At 39.5% G+C, this 16,213-nt stretch overlaps 1 protein-coding gene across 1 annotated transcript in view; it reads right to left on the reverse strand.

Annotated features, from left to right (window-relative positions):
• The window catches only part of LOC139135414 (transcriptional regulator ERG-like), a 35,783-nt gene extending 19,807 nt beyond the window's left edge, over positions 1 to 15,976 (reverse strand). Inside the window, exons 1-3 of the mRNA XM_070702795.1 lie at positions 15,847 to 15,976; positions 1,150 to 1,365; positions 289 to 410 (exon numbers count right to left, since the gene is read on the reverse strand). Of these exons, the coding sequence (XP_070558896.1) occupies positions 289 to 410; positions 1,150 to 1,365; positions 15,847 to 15,925 (417 nt within the window). The 5' untranslated portion in view covers positions 15,926 to 15,976. The remainder of the gene's footprint in view (positions 1 to 288; positions 411 to 1,149; positions 1,366 to 15,846) is intronic.
• Between the last annotated feature and the right edge of the window lie 237 nt (positions 15,977 to 16,213).

Below are 16,213 nucleotides of genomic sequence, written 5' to 3' on the forward strand. Positions count from 1 at the left end.
TAAACAAATCAATCAATCGATCGATCTAATCTTGTATTATCGTGCCTTCGTTTTGACTTTATGTGGCCGTAAATTGCAACGACACTTTAGATTACTCGGGAATAGAAGGTTTTGAAGCGTCATGGGAACGCTAGCGGATGTGGACCCTTATCGAAATGGGAGCAAATGAAGGGCGATATTATGTGGTTATATGCCGAAGGGCAAGCATATTCAGCGAAATTTTCCGTTGTCTGAACTGTCAGTTCATATGTATTGTCTGAATGTTCATTTGTATTCGTAAACTCTTACATGATTCATTTGACTGTTGTTGATGTCCTGGTCGATCTTCTGTAGCCTGGCCGAGTACATCATCTGGGCAGCACTCCCCATGAGTGAAACGTTGCACTCATCGGATGGGGTGAATGGAGGCACTAAAGAATGAAATGATCAAATTAATATGAGGACAAACTTTTCGGAAGTGAGACAAAATTCACGGCAACCCGCAGCTGTGAGGAAACATGAGTTGATAGATCATATTCGGGCTGTAGAAGACAAATTATGTGCGATGCACAGAGTTTAGGTCTTTTAGGAAGTAGCCGAGTTAGTTAAAACACGCAGATATTTCAGTTTTCATTGAAAAATTACTTTGTCATATTATACATAACAGCCGAAACAAGGGACTATATGCCCGAGGGTGATTGACCATTTGCCCGACGTTAGGAGGGCCGAAGGTCTCCTTCCTCGATGGTACATAGTCCCTTGTTTGGGCAATAATGTTTTCTTTACATACCTCTCTTACACAGTTTTCACTCCAAATGTTTAGGTTTATTTGTAAATGCCTATAATATGCTTTAATTCCATGTCAGACAGAAAATCCGTTAAAAATTGATAGATTCTCATCGTTGAATGGCGCATTGATTAATACGGTTTGTCGATTTTTCCTGCAAAAGTTTTTAAAAATTGGATTTCCTTTGTAAAGCACGTAACCCATCCCAAAATTGTCAAGTTGAAAATAGTTCCGGTTCACTTTCAGTCAAATGATGACTATGCAGCCAGCGACGTCATCGACGGATTGCCATTGAATCCTATGGAACGCACAACGTGCGAAATCATAGTACGAGGCATGTAATATGGTTGATCACAGAATGCAATAATCCAGTGCGGTGTTACCTGTCTTCCAGTACTGTAGGTGGCGGTAATACATTTGAAATCTGTGGTCGTGCTTGCCGAAGAGATTTCCGAACTCCTGCTCCGTCATCTGGCATAGCTTCTTTCCGTCGATGGCAGACTCTACGACAACGTTGCCGAGGGGGTTGTACATTCCGGGCGACCCGCTGATCCAATTCAACCACGTCGCCGTCTCCTTCACCGTCCAGATACACGGATCTTGAAAATAAAAAAAAAGAGGAGGTTGGCCCGGTTGCTAGTTCATGAACTATCACTCTCTCGTTTTTGTTCAATAACAACACCATGGATTTCACTTGTCAACAATTATGAAACGAAATTCTTGACCTGACTGGTGCAAATATTAATAGGCCACGAGGTTTTAGTGTTTAAGTAGACGATAATAGAACATAATTCTTCATGACATTCAGGCCAAATTTCTGTTAAGCTTCAAAAATGTTGCCCATGCAGGCTTAAAGTAACACATCGTACTATCTTAAGGAGAAAGAGCGCGCTGTTTGACTTGCAAATACCGCTCCCCAACAATTGCATTGCTGTGGCCTTGACTACGGCGCGCCAAATTTTCAAAGAAATTTATCGATTCAGTGCAAAAATAAGCTGTCTTTCTCGATTGATATAACAAGTCGGTGTCATTACGGAAGGAAATAAGTAAGAAAAGTATAATTAAAAACCAAAAGACAGAAATGTCATTTAATATTTCATTTTAACTTGAGAATATTTTTTAAAGCGTAATTAGGAAATACACAATTTTCAACGATTTGAAAAAGTCATACATCCACACTTTCCGACGTAAATATACGTATAATAGTTCGCGTAAAAGGTGCAATTAGTGCTGTTTTACAAAAAAAAAGTATAATATGTTTACAGTGGTACGTACACAAAAATCACAAGAAAATCATTAGAAACCGCTACCACTCGGAAAAAATATTACAAAAAATTAAAATGTGAACCACATACAGAACATCATTTTAAAAGAATTAGACAAAAACAGCCATGGATACATAAAATTATTTATGTACTTAAGAAAATTAAAAGCAGTACGTATTGCAGACAATCAAAAATATAATATGAACCACCAGCCGCTTTGACAGTAAAGAGAGGAAATCAGAGAAAAAAATCGACAGTGATGGCTCTAGACAAAAGTGGACATCATCTACTAAAAAATAATAAAAAAGTAAAATAAAAATTAAAAAAAAATGCCATGGACAACAGCAAATACAAAAAACGTTTGGGCCTGTGGAAAGAAAAAATGTGCACTCCCCACAGCAAAAAAAGGAAAAAAGAAAAAAAAAAAAAAAAAAAAAAAACGAGCACTCGCCAAAAAAAACCCAAACGCGCGAAATTACAACTAATTTATTCAAAAAACTCATGGTTCACGTTTCCTTCGATCGATGAATCCCAAACACTGGGAATCCGATCACCACATACTCCATTATTAATTGAGCATTTCAGTGATAACTTTGACATATTGAATCCCAGCTCTGTTTGGATGGGCCCTGCCAAGCAGAGCTACTTGAAACCGTACTTGATAAAATGAAGTGGGCATGATCACCACACGAACGTCCAGGTTAGCAGTGAATAGTTCCAGAGAGTCAAGTTAACTGAGCCAATTTGAGACAGTCCACAGTTCAGATCAGGGGCGAGACGTACAACCCATGTCCCTTCATAGCAACACTGCGAACATATTGATGCCTTAGGTGCGGTATGGCAGGGGCCCACTGCAGCTATGCAGGCCTTCCACCGAGCCGCTCTGTCATCGCCGTTATATGATTTCTACACGGTTACGTGTGCTTCGATACATAGCAAAAGATACATAGCGGCCACCGCGTGGTATGCATACCACGCGGCGGCCGCTATGTATCGAACCACACGTGACCGTGGATTTCTACGATGGAATGAATTCCAATACCATGATGATAAACCACCTCGTTGTTTGGTAATTTCTCGTCTATCCTCAAAGATCACCCAAATCATTCAAAATGAATAGTTTTTTAAGAAATCTGCCGCGTGTTTTAGAGAACGTCCATCGTTTTCCGTGTTCGACAAGACGAGCGACGCAACTATAAACATGCAACCTCGATCCCTCAGGACCGGCACAAGCCTAACGAGTAAGTATGGCGAGAGTGTCCGGCCTTCACAACGCCATACACTCTCACTATACTCGCAGGGCCTGACCGGCACATACACGACATGTCGATCCCCATTGCAGAAAGCTTTATTTCCACACAGTCCAATATATGGAGCTACGATATTTGTGCAGTGGCCTATACATAGCTCTGGGTGGCAGGGCTGTGAGTTACCGGCGTTATACGGCCTGGCCGTGTAACGCCGGTAACTCACAGCCTTCGCTGATCACTGCGTCTCACGGGACTAGCTACACGCAGCACGTAGTAAGACGCAGATACAGGCAAACCGCCATTTTGAAATGAGACAGTTTTCGGTCTCCCGGAAGTTGTTAATTGCGCATGCCCGCACATAGTGCATCATGTTTTATCGCCTGCTTTTTAGTCTAGTCTGGTACCTGCCAATATTTCAAAACTTGTAAGAATGTTAATTAAATCCTTGATTAATTCTAGCCACGTTCGCTGTGATAATTTTAGCCTTACTTCAAAGTAAAATTGAACAGCCAATGACAGCGCCTCCATGATTTAACCGATCAGATTTCGTAATTCGATACATGGCGGTTTCCCATTACCTGCCTCTTTGTGCTTGTCACTGAGGCGGGGACCAGCCAACTCACAGCCCTGCCACCCAGAGGTACAGACAGTATTCAGAGAAATAGCGGCTGCTTGATCAGTGTTTGTCAAGTCGGGCCCGTTCGCGTTCTACATGTACCACTGAAAACGTTGCCTTGAATCTAAACGGAGTGTTTTCGCCTGAATATTGTTGCCTTTGCCACACTCCGTTTAGAGGCTAAACCCACGGTTACGTGTGGTTCGATACGTAGCGGCCGCTGCGTGGTATGCAATTTTACTATACATAACCACAGGGCGGCCGCTATGTATGGAATCACACACGTAACCGTGGGCTATATAACGGCTAGCCATCGTTTTGTTGGGGTAGGACTCCATGGTTTGGGCACAGACTGTTTATGGTTTGGGAGAGGCGGCCCTACACTGTAAACCGAGGGGATACTGTACTAGCGACGGGACCGCCGCCGCTGGCTTACCACCTCAAGTGTACATTGAGTACAGTACTGTACAGACACATTCAAATATTAAGTGACACATGTTTTCAAATGAATGTTATTTTTATGAAAAAGTACATTAATAAAATGCAATGATATGGACGACGGAACCTTTCTCTTTATCATTCATACACTTTTAAGACTTTGTTTAGAAAGAAAATTTGAAAGTTTATTTTTACTCTATGACGATAAATATTTTTGAAACATTTGGCGCGCCGTACCTTGACACTTATAAAAATGAAACGCGACACAGGTGAGAACGACGAAGCTGCTAGTGCAATAAGGTGTTCGTGCGCAGTTTTATCATTGGGCGGGCAAATTTTAAAATAATCAGTGGGTTTACTAATTTTACTGTGGGCAGGGAATGGTTAAAGTTTTACAGTGAGCGGGGAGAAAATTCCTTGCAGTGGGTAACGGAAAATGGTTGGGGGAGGGAAACTGCGGTTGATGGAACTTTAGGAAAGATTAAGCTGTGCCAGTTGTGGGGATGGAGAGGGCAGTGGGGAGTTTGAACTGTTATGGGAGTGGGGAGAGGGCAGTGGAGAGCTTGAATCGTTGTGGTAGTGGCTCTTCAAAAGAAAGGGAGGTTCTTCTCTAGCAACTGAGTCGGTCTACACTTGGTCTTCACCCTCGAGGTCGTTTTGTTCTTATGCTGATGAGAAAAGCGGCTACTATTAACCTGAGACCAGAAAAAAAACCCCAATCATTTCATAGGCCATGACCGATGTCTATAAAGCGTCTATGTTCTTGATCTAGCACTTGTTTGGGTTCTTAAAGTACATTAAAATTTTCATGGTTTATTTTTGTGAAAATTGAAAATTTTAATCCCCCTCAAAGTTAACATGGGAATTGCGACCATTTTAACTTTCAAATATCGGTAAATACAAGGCAATTTTCTTTAGCAATAAATTTGAACCGTGACCCCTGATTTTTTTTCTGATTGCTTTTAAATGGAATAGTTGACAGTTTCGCTACTGAAAACTTGAGCAAAATGTGTCCATTAATGCTTTGAGATATCACTCGATGTGTCTGTACGGCATTTTCATAGCTGGATAGCATCTTTACTGACTACTAGTAATTACATAGGTACTATCCCCTTGCAGTTTCCACGAATTTGAATTTTGACCTATCAGATTCACCTTCAAATGTATTTCATATTTCATATCTCTGTTCAACTTTAAAAGATAATGCGTACAATACATTTACAATACATTTACCTTATATTTACGAAACGATCGAATGGGATTAAGCCTTGTCAATCTTTGCTCTTTGAGCTTGAGCATTCTTATCGCAAAAACAAATAACACCCCAAGCACTAGTAATACAAATTTCATTTTTCATTAACTCTCATATAAATGTAGTTAATTTATGAAGCACGACATTGATTGAGACAAATAGGTCAAAGTACGCCTTTAGGGGGTATGTAGTGGTGCAGAAATACCCTGGCAAATCGCGTAGGATTAATAATATGAGCTAGTCCAGGGGACGCTGTATCTTTATCTTTGGCCTAAGACATTCTTACTCTGCCGATAGTAAACCTGTTTTATGCCCAATCTCTTGACACTGTCAAAAGTTAATACAGCTGGCATACATTTTGATAAAGCACAAGTTGCTATAACTTTTTCAATATATTGTTCGTTATTTTGTTTTGTTTGTAAAATAAAGTTTCTTTTTCTCCCACTAAAATTATGTCGAAACGACTTCAGTTCAACTTGTCGACACGAGCTCTAACGTTATGTAAACTGTATTCAGTAATAGCACATACATTTGCCAAAAATGGCATAACAGATCCTACACAACGTGGAGTGTTGGCGAGGTCAATTGTATTTAAACTTACTTTTGGACTTTACCTCCTACAACAAACACGATTGGAACTAACTTTGGAGAATTTGATATTTTAAATGTTCAAATTTATCACAAGTATTAGTCACTATTTAGCTGGAAGTTGCAATATAACTAATTACCATTAAAAACATTTGTGTTGCAAAAAATAGCTGCAGATGAGCTTACATTTGCTGATCAAACCAACTTTACTACACTATCCAATTATCCAAAATTAGTTCAAATCGTGTTAACAACAAAAACAATAACATTAATGGCTATTGTCCCTTTAATTGAATATGATATATCCTGCATTACAAACGTTATTCAATAAACTGTACATGATGTAAAATCAGTAAGTTACCTTCCAGAGAAAGATATAACACATTTTACACTGCATGAAGACAGTTTCATCTACAAATAAACCAAGATTAAGTGAAAATTTTAGAAGAACTGTAATGAATTTACACATATATAGGATGATTAAATCCATGACTGACTTGGTCCCACACTTTACGAATTCGGACTTCTAGCTCCACTGTGCCCCTTTACATACTTAGCAATAGCGCACACAGCATAAACCATTTGCCACAAAGCCCATCAGGATTTGTTGTAACAATAACACTGTTATGTTGCTGTTGTCCTGACCTTTGGTGATAAATATCACATGACCCACGGATACCATATAATATGACCAACATAAGGCGATGTCTGATTTTTTTTCGGGCCCATGGTACAATTTCTCGTCATGACCACGCCATGTGAACAAGATTAGCTAGTTTTTCTTCCCATGCCCCACTTATCTAGAGCAGTCTTGACCATGACTTTGGTGATTACAATTAGCTGTTTCATCTTGATGAGCCCAGTCCCGAATCTTTCGTTGGTTCTTGATGACATTACATCATCAGACGTGTTATCAATTTCTTTTAATTTAAAGTTTTGTTAACCTTAGCTGATGTATGACAATTTGCGAATTGCAACGCGCGGTTCGATATAACACAAAATAATAGGCACGAATACATAATTTAAAACCCATCTTTTAACCTCTCCTCACACAACTTTCTGCACTGTTAATTTTTATTCCTAAAGAAACAACTTTCGGTTTCCCATATTTTACGTCGTAAAAGAATGATTATATTTTGATCTCTAAAAGGGCTTGTGTTTATGATATCAACTAAACGCAGGTTTTTTATGGACACCCTTTTATGACACTATACAATAAAACAGTGAGAGATTTATGTCTTCGTCTTTGTGGCAATTGTGCTATGATCTTTCAGTGTGAAATATATTTATGATTTGTGGTAGAATGCGCCTCCGGGACCCCATTTGGTTTGTCACTTGATATGAAGCTCATGCAGCCAGTAAAGTTTTCACTTGCTTGTTTTTGTGAAAAACGAAACTTTAACGTTCCCCCATATAGTTAACTCAGGGATGGCCGCTATTTCAAATTTCAGTTTATCTGTACATATTGGGTATCTTTTCTCTCTAGTATCAAATTTAGCTCACTGACCCCTGATGCTTATTCTTGATTTTGAAAGAGTGCAGTTTAAAATTCCCTCTCGAAAAGTTTGTTCAAAAGTTTAAGTTATTAAATTTCGAGAAACGTTCTTACACAGAACGCGACATGTATGAGGGAGATGTTACATGTAAGTCTGGGATAAAGACTTTCGTAGGTATGAGATAGATAAGCGAACTGGTAAATAATGAGTGTGAGATCATTGAAAACACATTTCCACTCCAGTGCCCACACATGCACTGGGAGTTATTTTTAAAGCAGTCATTAAAAGTACTCGGTCTTTTTGACCCCGTATGTGTATTTAGCGAAATGTAGTTCTGACACCTCATCTGAAACTCCCACGCTCTTTGGTCAAAGCGATGTCTCGATCAAATTTTATTACCCCCGAATAGTCGTGAGGTATTTGCCAGGGTCGACTATCAGACGGCACGTCCGGTCTCATTTTAAGGTCATGTACGGTAAGTGTCGCTCGGGTCAGAATGTATAAGACCGCTAAGCAAAAAAAAAAGCAAAAACTTCACAAATGAAACAATGACAACCCTAATACATATGCGCCGCATTATGTATGTATGTATGTACAGTGATTGAAGTCGGTGAGAAAATATTGGGAAATTTGATCGAAGCTTATTTTATCGAGGAATCGTCTCCGTAATTTCAGTTTGCGAGTATGGGATGCGGAAACTTCTTTATCTTTTCAGTAATCACACAAAGCATTAACGTATTATGCCCCTCAAAGTGAAAGACTTAACTTTTGCTCAAAGTTTTCTCAGTGAAACTTTCGACCATTCTCTTACCAATCAAAATAAAAACCAGAAGTCACCGTGCGAACTTTGGTACTAGGGCCTATAGAGACAAATGACCTAAGATTTCCCGATATTTGAAATTCAAAACGGCCGCCATCCCTATGTTAACTCTACGGGGAAAATATAATTTCGAAAGACTACGATGGTGAAAACTCTGTTATACCAAGAGCTTTAAATAAGCCCCCACAAGTGATGGATCAGAAACGAAATGTGAGAGTCCGAATATCTGTCCCGTAGGCGTGTTCGACATTAATTCAGTTCAGTTAATGCTGCTTTATGATGTAACTCCTTGCAGTACCAATGTCCACCGAGAGATATTCTGCCGGGCATATCTGTTCAAATCAATGAAAGTGACGTAGTTGCCGCATTGTTTGAAAGTCTGTGTCACCATCACAGTTCAGATCTATGTTGTCGCTCAAGTGTCGAAAGCGCTTTGAAAACTGTTAATCGAAAATGACGCTTGAACGTTTAACTGGTAAATCGATAAACATTTGCAAGTCAACCTTTCTTGATAGGATTCAAACGTGTTAATCTGATTCCACAAGCTCGGAGGAAGAAGTGAGACTCGCTAGCGGATATTTAGATGGCAGGCAGGCCAAAGGGTGAAGGTTTCCAGCAGTGGAGACAAAACCATACGATAGAGTTCTCCTTTTTGTGTTTCGATGACACACGAGACGTACCATGAGCTCATCGTCAATGGTGCTCTCTCTCTATATAGATAACCTAGACATTATAATTTGGGCAATACCATTAAAGCCATGAACAATCCGTGAAAAATCGTGGCCAACCTATTTTCCGCAATGAGTTTTTAAAAAAAGGAATTTCAAAAAAGATTTTTTTTCTGGTATTAAAATTTATTGAATGTTGAAATATACTCCTATTTCTGTTTTCTATTTTCAATATCAATATTATTATATAATTTCAAAATAAGCATAGTGGCACTTCATATGTTTTTTTTTCTGGGTAGCAGATCGCGGCTAAACGCGCTGTCTCAATTTCTTCATCAGCCCGAAGTTATGGGCAGACACATTACTGTAAATGTCTGAGAGTCTGAATATCTGTCAACGAGGTGTATTCTACCATAAGATAGCCGATTGCACAAATATTGTCTCACCCTGTCATGTGGTGATATCGACACACCAAAAATATATGTTTTTCACAGGCGAGACGCAACGACGCGATACGATGCACGGCACCATTTTTCATCATGCACGATACAATGTACTTTCACAAATATTCTTATACATCTTATATTCGCCAAAACTTAGTTGTGTCTGTTGTTGAAGTTCATGTTTGCCTAAACATTCACAGTCTGTTCTTCTGAAAACACTGAGGAGTGGATGATCAATATATCGTCACTGCACTGCTAAAAATAGCGTGGGTATGATGACAGTCTCAGATGTTCTCGCAGTGGAGTACGGCAGGGTGCCCACTCGCTTTGAATTTCAGTCCCTGGGTGATGATGCCGAAACTGGGCGCTGCGGTGACCATAACTTGAAAACAAAAACCTTAATCGTCTTTAGTCATTGCCTTAAAATCGAAGCTAACATGTACAAGGCACGTTTTAAGGAGCAAACGAGTCCTTCCGCGTGTCGGTTTCTGTCGCCGATGTATCAGTCTATACACTTGAACATTTTACAGTGAGTTTTGCTGAAAATGTTGAGGCGTGCATTGTCAATATATCAAAACCGTCGTACAACCGTACTCATGAATTAGCAAGATCATATGTGTAGAATAAAAAAATATGCGTTACATTTGTTCACAATCAAAGTATTCTCTGAATTGCAAGCTTTGATTGGTTTATCATCGATCCATAAACCTTTAAACTTCACACACTACTTTTGGTCACACTTTAATGCATGCAAAAGCTTGTTATCGAAAAAAAAAGCCGGGTCCTCAGTTACGGAGATGGTTTATTCCACACAAAGGTTAATGAACCTAGCGACACCAGTAAAATAATTAATTAAAACAACAAGATCCCAATTATAAGTCGATATGCAGACAAACCATATTTTTAGACAAACGCACAATTATGCTAATTCCGTTTTACGAGGGTGTTTACTGAAGTCAAGACAAAAACAAGAACATGTGTCACAGTGACGTTTGAATATTGATTGTGACACTGACGTTTATGATTGGATGTATCATTTTATCTTTAATTCATGTCTATCGTATGATCCAAGCCACGCCTTGAAGATAAATTTAAAATCCCATTCTGAAACAATACAAGTGAGATTGGAACATTGAGAGAGGAACACAGCGGACCCAAGACATTTAGACTATGGGAGAAGCGTATCTTGGGCGATGGCGACTGTCAAGCTTGTCTACAGAGAAATAAAGTCTATGTAGTACAACGAACTCTGAACGTCTGGTGTAGTCAATACACTGAAGATCCCCAGGTTCCTCTCAGCAAGCCAAGGCGAGTCTACGAGACAAAACAAACAAACTCCCCTTTGAAAAAACGAATAGTAACACCTCGACTTTGGTTCCGCGATTGCAATAGGGTGTCGAGCGGTAATTACGGAGAGGGGTCCAAAATGATTGTTCTGTGTTTTCACAGGACAACGTAAATCGTTGCCGTTTCATTCACCACTTTTCGGTGAAATTGCGTGTTAACTACGAAAAATTGTTTACACCTAAATGCACACACAAAATCTTCTGACCCTATCAGTGTTTAACTTTGACTGTAATTACATACATAGGGAACGCCAGTAAGTCCCACTAGCGGAAGAGATTCACATACTCCCGGGTAAAAACTCCTGAGTACAAAGTCCCTGGCCAATAAAACCGAACAGTTGTCCGTGGCTTCAACTAGGACTCACACTGCATGAAAACGCAATAATACAGATAAATTCACATTAATGAGTCGACTGTATTATTGAATAATACACGTGTACAGGCTTACTGAGTACAAGCAATGGATTATTGACTGTATTCATCTGTATATGCACTCTTCAGCTAAAATACAGGAAATAATCCATGCAAATACAGTAAGTATTATTGGCTTTTTATGCAGTGTCGAGACTGACCGCCTTCTCGATGGACTCAAAATCTGGCAGATGAAATATATAAAGCAAAACTCCACACATTAAAATTTTTCGTGTATTGCATTGACTTTGTGAATAGAATGTAGGATGTTTAAGAGTTAACTGAGCCAAGGCGAGAAGAACAACCATAGTGTTACGTTTCTAAGATCGCCACGGTGCACTTCATTGCGAAATCATTAAACAGCAGGTTCTACTTACGTCTTTTGAAATTCATTATGGTTAACAAAATGGTATTGATAATTTGTCGAGAGTACAATGCGCATGTTTTTGTTTGTTGGATAATTCTTGCGTTTGTAAGTGTATGTGTCGCTAATCAATCTGTATCATTTGTAAAGGATTTCCGACTTTCCTATTAACGGGCTACGTGTTATTGTGAAACCTAGGACTGTAGTTTGTGTTTGTTTGTTTGTTTGTTTATCTGTTTGTTTGTTTATGTTGAAGTTGTGTTTCTCTTGTTGTGCAGTTTGTCCCTCTGACGATCTGTTTGATATCCTGTAGTTTGTATCATCGTTCTTGTGTTTTGCTGAACATTGCGCCTTGCTCAGTAAATCATTTTTGTTAGTTTCTGTTTGACTGTGTCAGCATGGTTTGCCTTTGATGAGACAGTTGCATGTCACGGTAGGGTGGCGTGAGTTTGTCTTTTGTGTACTCGAAGAGTTTGAATGCATGTGTTGCTTTCGTCACTGTGTTTTGGTGTCGAATAAATTTCTTTTTTGTATGAATATCCTCATAAATCGTTATTAAATTAACTGTGTTAAGATGTTATTTCTTGTGAAAGTTTTCGAACGAATAATTGAATCTTAAATTCCGATAAAAATAAAAATAAAAAACAGAACAGAGCAAAAATAAACAAACAGACAAAAAACCACAAGTCGTCTCAAAATTTCAGCCAGAGTGATATTTTGTTGTGTCTTCTCATATCATTTTCATTTCTGTCTCATGAAATGTGATGCGGCTGTTTTTATTAAAGACATAGATCAAATACTACTCCTACGCATTTGAGTGTAGATTGAATGTTCTTGTATTCGAAAGTTTTGTCCTTTTTTCGTAGTATGACTTTCATGCTGCCATATATAGCTAGTGTATATTTGGTTGGTGGTAATTAACTGTGTGTTCGTTTACTGATGTTTCGTTATTCAATTCTTTGTACTGCCGCCTTTTCGAGGGGAAAACATTAAACAAACAGCTTGGTTGCGTTTTCGATCCTTATTAAGTAAACGCACGCCTGGGTCGCTGTTGAGGCAGCGATAGGGATAAACCGTCAATGAGAACAGAAAAAAACACTTACGAAAGCGACCAGTTGATATTCCAATAGTGCCAAAAGTGTGAAATGCACAGAGCACATACGAAGTTGAGTAAATCGTGGAGTATCATAGTGGACCGCCGGGTAGCATGAAGGAATCAAGTCAACCCATCAACTTTTATTCGGTCGTTTTGCAGTCATAGATGTTCGCCTTTCAAGTCTCTAAATTACCCGAAACTCTACAGAATTCTCGCGGGATGATTATTCCTTTCGAGTCCAAGCACATAGCGTGTTACATTGCTCCAACGGTTTCAAAAGTTGGTCGAAAGCAAAAGCTCGCAAAGTGTCCTTAAAGGGGTATAAACAGACTGAAAGTATACTATAGGTGTATGACGTCACAGTAAAACGTTACCTAATAGTGTACATAAACACACAAAAGGTGTTCATGAACGTCACTTTTTCGATTCAAAAATTTCAAGGTTTGACAAAATCAATAAGAAAAATCGTTGTGTAGACGATGGTGACTGGAAATGTGTGGATGCGCTCTACATCGAGGCGATAGTAGTTGCCCTAGAAAGAATTCGCTTTTTTTTGAAACTTCAAATAGCAAAAGTCCGTTTTTATGAATATGTCTACATTTTTATATATAATACAGCCTAAGAGATAGACAGAGCGGATGTCCAGATTTTCTGAACTTTGTTTTCAAACAGTGTATGTTCTCAACTTGAAACTGTGTATACAATATGATCCAAAAAATATACGTATTCATCATAACTTCGCCCTTGTTGATATGTACATCTATATGAAAAAGAAAACGTTTATCCTCAAGTTCATGCAATAAGAGGTGATGACATTGAATGGGTGTATTTTAAAATCGTCTCGATTGCTCTCTCTTGAGCACAAATTTCCAACAAGTCGAATGCCGTAGCGAAGCCTAGACAAACATTTCGCTTGTGCAAAGTGAGTTCTGTTATCAGGGGAAGCTGTAGGCCACAGTTTGTTTTTCAAAAAAAAAGTACCAATTGACACCTCAGTTTCCCCTACCAAGAAAATAGGATGTTTTCACAACGCGATGTTTTGAGAACAACCGGACAGAAAGCGGATTACCGGCTTTCCAGGACTTCGTGTCACGTTTAGGGCCAAATCGTGCAATCGACAGTGTAACGAATATATCGTTTCCGCTGACATCGTGTTCATGAATCCCTTTTGATAATCATGTGCGTAAAAGATGTCGAAATTATCAGTGCAGTAACGATTGCATACATACTGCCAAATCGTCTCATGTAGGTCTTTATGGAGAATGCATTGATGTCCTTGTCTGTGAAAGCTGTGTAAGTGTGCGCACTGGGCTTATTGCGTACACTGCACTACTCCTTGACAAGTGAGCTCAAACTTTCCGATTTACTAGAGCCCTTTGGATATGACCGTAATATGTAGGCGCAAAAATGCCCCAATACGGCCCACAGTACGACAGACTTCGTACCTGACGATAGCCTTGGCAATTTGTCGAACGAGGCATACGGCCACCGAGACTGTTTTGATTTTGTAATACCTCATTTGACCGCTGGCTTTCTATCTAACATAAATAAATGGATTTATCTACTTTACAGGGGAAATGAAACTGGTTACACTTCCCCCTGCCATCGGAACTGTGCTTTTGTTTATCAACACAACATACAGTTGTATAGTCTCCATGGCTTCAATTCAATTCAGACGTTCTGACTTCCAATTTGTAGAGAGTGGCAATATTTTTTTACCTCTGTGTGTGTATATATGTTTACTGTAACTGTTTTAATGTCTTTACCAGCATTCATTAAGTTGTGTGCTTTGCCAGACTCACCGCACAGCAATTCATAGTGTGAAAAAACTGATGTAATGGCCCCATTACATAACGTGTGGTTTTCCTATGTCTCCCAGGTCAATCTACCGGAGGTTTGTTCGTACACTGGCAACTATAAATTTGCCTCACAAAAATGACCAATTTAGCCCCACCCATTCGATTGTTGGGTCGTGCAATGCAAGTTTGAAATATGAAGAACACATTAGTTTAGTTGAGCAGATACGGCCTTGTATTCGTCGCGGAGCGTTTGAGATATTTAGGATTCTTTTGGGTAAATGTAAGCGGTTATTGTTCAGTGTACAATAAAAAGTACAGAAATGAGAAAAAAAATGTCAAAATTCAATATAATAGTCAAAACGAGCAGAAAAAATTGTCTGTTTTTTTACAGATTACGAGTTAGAGATAACGCGACTAAACATCCGAGGGTGACTCGGGCATCGTATCAGCGTCGATGGATACGAACATCAAGACGACTCGGAAATGAAAGACAGCATGCATTTTAGTGACGCTACTCAGTGATTGAGTTGATGGCAGTTTGACCGCTAGCATTCCAGAGATAGCCTGACCTCAGGAGCCGCTTTTGTCTTCGCCGATTATCGGAACTTCTGGTTTAGATACGAAGCTATTGTTTGCTTACGTGCACGGGCACATATATTAAACCAGCCCTCGACCCCTACGCCAGGTTACAAGTGTTTGAACAACATATAATAGCGGCTCGTTTGAAGCGGGTCGACCAGAAGTGAAACACACGCACACACAAGTGTTTAGAGTAGCATAGCAAAGTGAAACACAAGTGTAACAGTTTTGTTGCAGTCAAGCACAGGTTTTTTCCAAAAAAAAGTCCCCAGCACAGGTTCTCGGTCACCCGCTATAAGCCAGGTGTATGTACACGCATGCAGTTACGGGTGGAGGGACTGTGAATGTACCGCAGTCCGCGTGTGGAGGGACTTTGGATTGACGTAACCAAGACAATGCCTGTCAAACCATACTGTAATTTAACAGAGCAACCGGTACAGGATATAATAATGTACAAGATCGACAGCGTAACCATGATGTAAAGTGTGCAGAAAGCTACGATTCAAATCTGATCACTCATAGACACCTTACGCATAGCAAGCTTCAGTATTGTCACTTTCAACGAGCTTACGAACGAAAGCGCTCAGATCGCGTTATATTTCCCTGGCCTAACATAGGCCTCGGAAGCATAGTAGTCCGTGTAGCTTACCTGGGGGCACACCCAGCTCCAAATTGAGTCGCCATTTATCGCCTTTGGTCTGCGAGACAGTCTTCTCGTGGTCGTCCATGATTGCCTGCCGAACACAGAATGTCAGCTCTGACGGACAATAGTTGTAGATAAACCTGCAGCGGATATAGGACTTTAAAAACGAAACTCAAGAATTACGTCACACAGTTTTGTGAATTTTTTTATGCCCCTTAACTTTTTGGTTCTTTATAGCGCCCATTGCCCCTTAACGCTTGCGTAAACAATATTTTGACCCGTTGTCTCTCCCTCACCTCTAAGTACTAAAAGTCAAATAATTATTAACTTTTGTCTTTCCACAAGCATTTTAGGTATAAATCCGGCTACCCTT

Source organism: Ptychodera flava, chromosome 1, assembly GCF_041260155.1.
Source record: "Ptychodera flava strain L36383 chromosome 1, AS_Pfla_20210202, whole genome shotgun sequence".
Classification (NCBI taxonomy): Eukaryota; Metazoa; Hemichordata; class Enteropneusta; family Ptychoderidae; genus Ptychodera; species Ptychodera flava.